The sequence below is a fragment of the Prunus persica genome, chromosome G7, assembly GCF_000346465.2.
Source record: "Prunus persica cultivar Lovell chromosome G7, Prunus_persica_NCBIv2, whole genome shotgun sequence".
Classification (NCBI taxonomy): Eukaryota; Viridiplantae; Streptophyta; class Magnoliopsida; order Rosales; family Rosaceae; genus Prunus; species Prunus persica.
The window spans coordinates 8,538,386-8,546,912 of record NC_034015.1 but is presented as its reverse complement, the minus strand read 5'-3'; the positions used below and the strand labels follow the sequence as shown (position 1 = coordinate 8,546,912).

Here is an 8,527-nt window from a genome sequence, read left to right as displayed (position 1 = left end):
TGTGCCTTAAACATATCTTGCTCTCTTTTCCTCGTTGTTGGGTTAGTTTGCGACCTAGGTTTGTTTTCACTAGTATTATGTACAAGATCATTTAAAAATTTGTTTAAAGACATATCTTTGGTTCCAATTCTTCATTGCTTGTTTATCTTGTTGATGTTTGAACTTTATTTTCGGGTACTGAGATGTTTGAGCCTTATTTTCGAGTACTGAGATGTTTGAGCTCTATTTTCGCATATTGAGATGTTTGAGATTTATTTTCCGGTACTGAGATGTTTAAACAATATATATTTTAGGCTTCTTATCACAAATGATCTCTAAGGTTTGCAAAATTATCACCTTTCGTCCCTAACGTTTTGTTGTGACACTAATGGTCCTTAACGTTACCCTTCACACATCAAAATGGTCCATGCTGTTAACTTCCATCAAATTTTCTGTTAAATTGCTAACGTGGCAAAATGGTTCTTCAGGGAAATTGAAGTATTTATCATAATACGCTGTTTTCTTTGTTGTCTTTTGTGCCTTAGATCTCTCTCTCTCTCTCTCTCTCTCTCTCCCTCCCTTCCTTTTTTTTTCCCTCTCTTTTGAGGTGTCATTTATGTTGTTGTCACTATGGTTATGTTTTAAAGATGAATGACATTTCATGCAACAATTTACGGCGTTGTTACCTGTTTTAGGAAATCTATGCTTCCAATTTGTGTTTGATGGTTTCATCTTGTTAGATGTTTAGGAAATCTATGGTAAATAAAATTTGTGTTTGTTAATAGAGACTTTGTGCCTTGGTAGTGTGAGCATTATATATAAGTTAGGATGCCCATACGGCCAGCAGCTCTGGTTAGAGTTGTGGCTTTGTATTTGTTCACCCCAAAAAGTGTGGCTTTGTATTTATTTATTGTTTTTTATTAAAGGAGATAGAAATGTGTCCAAATGAACAATACAAATTAAAGAAATTGATAATGAGCCCAATCGACTTCTGAGATGAAAGCAACTTGAGAAGAAGTTGATATTTTTTCAGAGATGGTTAGTCTGTCCATGTGCCTTCGAATTCTGGTAATATAGCCCTTCTCAATTGCGTAGTGACGGCAAGCCAAGTAGCCCAAATATTTGGGAACAACTTTCCCTAAATTACTATTGAAATTAGGTAGCCATGGAAATTGGGGATCGAGATTCCTGAGTTTAATTTCCCCAAAAAGAGTCGTTACTTCACAATTTCATGAATTCGTTCTCATTGTGATTTATGTCATTTACAAAATTCAACATACATAAATCCAAATATTAAAATTATTAATTGCAAGAAATTTAAACAATGGAGATCTAAATTCTGTCATTTAAAAATTCTTTACAATTTTTAATTACTTCATCCAAACAAAATGGTTACGGTTCTTATAAGCCCACATCCCAACCCACAAAATACGATGTGCTTAATGGGGCTTGCTATAAATGTAGAGAGTTTTTCCATATGTTAATTGTGTGTAATTGTTTTCTAAGAGTTTTATCCTTTTTTTTAATAATTAATTTTTTTGTTTTGACTCGGGGTGGACACGATCCGGTTTATCCCTTGAATTGGAACTGAACCTCAAACTTACACAAGATCCAGTTCGATTCAGTTTTCATAAAAAGTTTCTAAAGGAACATAGCCAAACCAAACTTATACAGTTTCGTTTTGGTACGGGTGGTTTCCGGTTTGGAAGAAGATAAAAAGAGAATGATGTGAAGAAGAGAGAAATGAGAAGAAGAGTTAAATGGAAAGAAAAGTGAAATAGGAAAACGAGAAAAATATACAATAGAGAAAGAGGTGATGAGATAATGGGCAAGAGAGAGGAAAACATAGTGCTAGAGTTGTTATTTAGTTGGGCAAAAGTTTTGACATATTACTTGGGGTTACTAATAAACTTGGATATAAATGAATATGTATGCTTAACATAACCGGTCTAATTCAATTTGAATTAGTTTTTCCAAGGCAAGAATTGGGACGGGAACCAATCCTAAACTGTTCTGTTGGTTTTTTAGCCTCCTCCATCGGTAAGGGTCTTGGTTTACCCGATAAATATACAGAATTTTTCCCAATTTGGATGAAACCAAACATCTTTAGGAATGCATTGTGCATAAAAATTTGAACTATCAAAATGTTTAAGTACGACAAGCAAGTTAACTCATCAAAATCAGCATTAATTCTTTCTCATGATCCTTCAACTTTACTCCCCTAGTCTCTACAACTACTTTCCATGCTTAATTAGTCTAACCTAGACCACCTAGACATTACTTTGGATGGAATTATCTTAACACTTGTATTCGAAGTCAAATCCAACAACCCCAGCTTGGCCAAGAATCTCAAGTTTCTTTAGTTCTCTGAGCGCAGAGATGTTCTTTCATCTAGGTGCAATGTCTAGATAAAGTTGAATTGTTCATGAAAGTTATTACAATGATGTCTAGTATAACATAGCTAAATTTTGAAGCATTCAAACTCGTATAGGCTAGTCTTGTCTATCACACATGGAAGCATGTTCGGAGAAAATATTAATGGGTGTGTTGCTTACCACTTTTATTGGTTTTAGGGAGCCTACTAAAGGAGAGAAAGCAAGCGGCAGTAAGTCTGTAAAAGGGCCGGACTGAGCCAGCCCGGCCCTAAAAGGTGTGAGTCCAGGCCCTAACTACTAATGGGCCTTTTCGGCACTAAGGAGTTATTGGACCGAACTGGGCCAGCTCTATGTCGAATATACAAAGCCCAAACTCTACCGGCTCAGTCCGGCCCTAAAAGGTGTGAGTCCAGGCCCTAACTACTAATGGGCCTTTTCGGCACTAAGGAGTTATTGGACCGAACTGGGCCAGCTCTATGTCGAATATACAAAGCCCAAACTCTACCCATGGGCTTAACATTTTCGAGCTTATGAAAGAGCAAAAGAGTCGGGCCTATTTAGCCCTCTGAAATGGGCCATTATTTTATGCTGTAATGAGTCGGTCTTCTGTCTTCTGTCTTCATTTTTCCTGTAAAAGTTGCACGTGTTTTGTCTTTGAATCCCGTGTGCACGTGTCCTTTCAATTCAACTTTCAACAAAGAAAAGTTACTTTCTCAACAAACAAAAGTTGGTAAAGCAACTTTCGTTCAAAACAAAGTTGGTATAAGATAAAATATAGCATCAAAGTTGGCACTAGGGAATAGAAATATAAAAATGCACTATGGGACAATGGAATGCTACATATAATATAATTATAATTAATCTAATTAATTAATTATAATAAGAGCCGGGCCGGACCGAACTTTTAAAGGGCTTAAAAATGATGCCCAAACCCTACGTATTATACTTCGGACCGGGCTAAGCCCACCCATAGGGGCGGATTCGGGCCAGCCCATTGGGCCTGGACTTTATTTACAGGCCTAAGTGGCAGCATGGTGAAGTTGACTCAAGATTGTCCATGAGACTGGTATGGGATGCAGTAGGGGTGGGCACGGTTCGGTTTGGACCGGTTTTTGTCTCAAATTAGAACCGATCCAATACTATTCATCCGGTTTGGTTTGGTTCGGTTTTAATAAAAAAAATTTCAAAAACTGTCCGGTTCGGTTTGAACCGGTTTCGGTCCGGTTCCGGTTCGGTTCGGTTTTGAACCGGATTATAAAAATTATTTTTTTAAATTACTTTTTAATACAATTCTCAACTGAAATATTATTTTTTTACTTGAAAATTAACAAATTATTCAATTTCATATAAAAAATAAATATTAAAGTGAGAAAATAGAGATATTTTGACATTGAACTTGGATAAATATTATGTTTTTTTTAGTGAAATTAAAAATATAGCATTAAATATAAATATATATATTGACATTATATATTTTTTTAGTTTCACCGGTTCGGTTCGGCCCGGTTCGGTTTTTGAAGACATGGAACCGGATCTGGAACCGGTCCAAACCGGTCCGGTTCGGTTTTTGACCGGTTTTTGACTTTTTGGTCAACTCGGTTTTTTTCCGGTTTGGTTCGGTGCGGTTTGGTTTGGATTTCCGGTTCGCCGGTTTAAGTGCCCACCCCTAGGATGCAGTGTGGCGTGCTCCACACCATTTGTTCCTCACTAAAAAATTAATAGGCAGGTTCTTGTGCAGCGGCGTCCAATCATCAAATAGAGTGGACTGAACCAAAACAAAAATCATCACATATTTCAATTCTGATTTGATAAACACATTGCTTTCCTTCGGGATTTCCAGTTGATAACTCATGACAAAGTTCTTTATTTTTCTTGCTCTGCCACACATTTTGCTGGTATGATCTCATGTTGATGAGAAGTCTCAAGCTGTGATTCTTGTTGTTCGATCTGAGTTCAAGTTGCCTGAATCAAGAAATCTTCATCACTTTATCTACTGTTTATTTTTGCCCTTTGTTGTTCAGGCTTGTTTTGGTTTCTACTTTTTGTACTTGAGAAATATTGAACTCCTTATTCTACTTGTGGCATAGAAAAGAACTCGTATTCCGGTTGTTTGATTATTAGTCAGTTCTTGGTATTACAAACGCATGATCGATTCATTTTTATTGCAAACATACCAGAAAACAACCTACACAAGTACAAATTACAAAGCCATTGGACTTATCAGTTCCTACTAAGTTCCGAAGCCAACTTGATAGACTATATTTTAGAGTTCAAACCAAAGCGTAGCAAACAGAGGTCATACCAAGAACCCTAGATTTTGGATTTGGTCATTCGTGCAATATTAGTGGGATAAACTTCAGTTTTAAGAGAAGAGACATAGGCCTTTGTTGCTATTTGAACGTTTACAGCTTCTGTTGGATGCAAGCCATCGAAGAACACATGACTGCTTCTGTTTGCACACACTTCCCCTCCCCTCTTGCATAAAATTCCATTTCCACCTTCAGATATTGATGCCACTTCACAACAGGTAGTGCTAGAATCTTTGAATCCTGTAACCATGGAATTTTCAATTATAATTTACATGCTTTCGATTCGTAAGGCATATATGCTTTTGATTTATTATCTAGACAGTTTGGTAAGAGAACATCACTATAAATTTATCATGCATGCTAATTAATGAAGATTTGCAATCATGAGGCCCAAAGAAGCAACTGCCTTAGTCCCCAGTAGTGGAGCCATACCTAGGCCATAAACCCTAAACCCTATTATTCGGGGATATATTATTAAAACAAATAATTAGAAATCCTATTCTTCTCCATTGTTTAATGTGAAGGGGCCAAGAGAGATCTGCATAAATATATACCTTTGGAGATAGGGTTTTTGATAATGTCCCTGATGATCTTGTAGGAGTTGACAAATACAGGAGAAGAGCCAGGCATCTCTGCCCTAATCACATCCACCAAAGACTTCAAGTGAGAATTGAAAAGGTGAGCTGCCCGGTTCATATTTTGTACGCAGCCATTGTGTGTTGGTCTGTTCATCCTCACCACTGGACTGCACCCAAGTGGATTTACTGACATCACAACAAATTTTCGAGCTCCCAAACTGTGCAACTTCTGCATCGTCATAAATTTTAAATATGTAAATTAAGATTGGCTCTTAAGTGAATTGAGCCATACACAAAGAAAAGGGTTAAAGTTCTTATATTCTTTTTTTTAATACAAGTGATAATATAAACTAGCGAAGAAGGTGAGTTTCTCACACATACACTAACACGATGCTATAAAAATTTGAACTTGAAATCACTAATCTCACCCAATCTTCATATATGTATTTTGCATAAAAGACTTTGTCCTGTAATTAACCTTTATTACATGTGTGTGGAGTGGGTTGGGTTCATCACTGAATTTTATGTATGTCTACATATCTACCAACAATTATTAATTGTTTCACACTGTAGCTGTATCTGAGTCGTACTGTACATGTGGCAGGCCATGAACCGTACCCCATACGTGTCCAACTATAATGACCTAAAGCAGTGGCATGGCACACCCTCATCATAAATGAACAAGTCTTTTTACCATCAAAGGAAAAGTCATAAAACATTTCCATTAATTCACATAGAACGATCATGTTCATCCAACAGGTTCAGGTTGTATTATATATTCATACAAAACCCTAGCAAATCTTTGAAATATTTGATGACTCAGCCGTTGTTCCCGGCATTACTCGAATTATAATATTAGTAGACGTCATAATTAATAAATTATATATTATAATTACTCGAATTCTACATGCATGTTCTTATTTATATTTAACATGTTATATTGTTATATTGTTAATTTCAATTATATATGTACTTATTCTTCTTGTATAATTGAATTTGTGTGAAAATATTATTTAAAAAAACAGCAATTTTATGAAAATCACTTGGGATGTTGAAAATGCACACCTTTAGTTGTCTGGACAAAGAGGCAGTTAGATTGGCAGTAAAAATTTCCAGACTGACATTTTTGTTGGAGCTCCTCAGAAAGTAGTTGAATGAGTAATCGTTTCCACCAGTTCCCACCACAAACAAGTAGTTGGGAAGTGACTGATGGCTTCTGCACCCTAGTTGGGTTTCTAACTCTGGCAACGTTATCTCCTCAAAGTTTCTAATTTGCTGGTTCAGATTGATCACGTGGCCCTGAAAATTGCAAACCCCCATTTCAACACATTGAATTTAGGCATGGCTAGCTTACACATGGTCAGATCAGATGGCTACCCATCAGTTTCTGCTTAATTTGGGTTCATGAAAACATAATATATAAATAAATAAATAAATAAAAACAATTAGAATTTTAGTCCCCTACTTATTATAGTTATATTGCCTTTTTGTTTTAAAAATAAAAAATTATCAAAATAATACTGCACTTAATATATATATATATAATTCCTTTTTATTAAAGGATCTCTCAAATAATTTTATTTGACGACGCTCTTTAGGGTATTCTACAATTTTTTTTTCCAATGATCCAAATCATCTATTTTTTAGGTCTTTATTCATAGATCATCCTTACAAAAAATTAAACAAATCAGAAATCGTTTCGACATCCAATTGTGTCCTACAAAATCAATGAATACGGTGCTTCAAGAAAGTACTAAAATTTCAATAACTCAATTGAGTGGTCAAATGATATTAGATTCAAGTATTTTTTTGTAGAAATGATCTTTGAATGAGTATCTATAAAATAGACAGTTTAGACTAGTGAAATACAATCCGGAGTGGGCCCTACAAGAGGTGTCCCTCAATAGAAACTCTGTATATTATATATATTGTCAAACTGTAAATCTCCGGATCTAAATTTATGTTTCATGACATAAATCTAGAACTTTGAACATTATTAACCGATATATAAAATTTAACATAGTATTATGCATGTAAAAGATTGGCTCATAGAGTATACAGGATCCCTAGCTTTTGTGATACAACACTCACATATCCAACAACTACGACCAACAAACATGTAACTTTCACACATCACTTTCGAAGGAACAAGTAACCAACAAATTAAACTTCACAACTAGAACACAGATCATTATTGTCATTGACTCAGTCACATCACTTTTTATTTCTAAAGAAGATCTCTGTGTTTTTGTTTTTTCCTTTTGCTAATATAGAATGTTTCTGGGTTAATAATACCAAAATTTGGCTGCTTGCTGCTAAAGAACGTTTTTTTCTCCCCAAATAATCTTTGTGGAACCCGGTCTACATTGTATTTCACTTAAATTCGAAATCATTTAACTACTTAATAAATAAGTAGTTCTCATTTTAGTGTTTTCTTAAAGCACTATGTTTGCCTATTTTACTGATAATAACTACATGTTTTAATCTAGATGGTATATATATATATATATATATATATATATATATATATATATATATAACGGTCATCATGAACAACTCAAGGTGATATGTGTGGTCCAAGAGAAAGAAGTGGAAACTAAAAATAATAATAATAATAATAAAAAGAAGAAGAAGAAGATGATGATGATGATGATAAGGATGAAGTAAATTGGCATACCGCTAAGGAGCCAGTATCATCCAGTATACCAGAAGCACCAGAAGCAAAGTTGACACCATGAACAATCTTGCTTCCTCTAGTTTTGGGGTCAGCAAAAGCTGGGATCAAGGAAGGTAGCTTAAGATGGCCAACAAGAAGGTCAATAACATTTCTGCCATTTGTGAACCTTCCAGAAGGCCCAAGAGGAAAATCAATTCCATAGGGTAAGTAGTCAGCTCTGGCCAGAGAATTTGGCAAGAAGTTATTGTTGCCATTGTCAACCAAGGAACTTCCAAACACAAACATCCCTTTCATCATCCCACCCTCTGCATTTTTATTACTTACACTACTACAATGGCAACTGCAGAAGGGAAAGCAAGCAAGGAGGGAGAGGGCCAAGAAGAAAAGTCCGGAAGATGATGAGGTTGCAGCCATTTCAGGTTTGGTAGTATGGGCTTGTTGGTTGAGGCATTTATATATAGGAAGTAAGATCGAGAGGGGATCCATATTCAGCTACTTTAATAAATAACGGATTTGATTTAACCCAAAGACAGCGGTTTTAATGCGTAGTCATTTTTGGTGAAAAATGGGGCCCCATCACCAATAATAAATAGAAACGAGTAAATGTGG

General features: G+C 35.5%; 1 protein-coding gene across 1 annotated transcript; it reads right to left on the bottom strand.

The window, feature by feature from the left end:
* On the bottom strand, nt 4,449-8,327 carry LOC18782415 (GDSL esterase/lipase At1g29670). The gene is made up of 4 exons (XM_007217753.2): nt 7,919-8,327; nt 6,307-6,540; nt 5,218-5,470; nt 4,449-4,903 (listed from the first exon to the last, which is right to left on the bottom strand). The coding sequence occupies exons 1-4, from the start codon at nt 8,213-8,215 to the stop codon at nt 4,665-4,667; spliced, it is 1,023 nt and encodes a 340-aa protein (XP_007217815.2). The 5' UTR covers nt 8,216-8,327; the 3' UTR covers nt 4,449-4,664.

Excerpts from the sequence above, each read along its gene's own strand:
- LOC18782415 (XM_007217753.2), bottom strand. The coding sequence starts at position 8,215 with ATGATGAAAGGGATGTTTGTGTTTGGAAGTTCCTTGGTTGACAATGGC. Across the intron at positions 6,541-7,918 it reads ATGATACTGGCTCCTTAGCG|GGCCACGTGATCAATCTGAA; the intron begins GTATGCCAATTT and ends TGCAATTTTCAG. Across the intron at positions 4,904-5,217 it reads CAAAAACCCTATCTCCAAAG|GATTCAAAGATTCTAGCACT; the intron begins GTATATATTTAT and ends CCATGGTTACAG.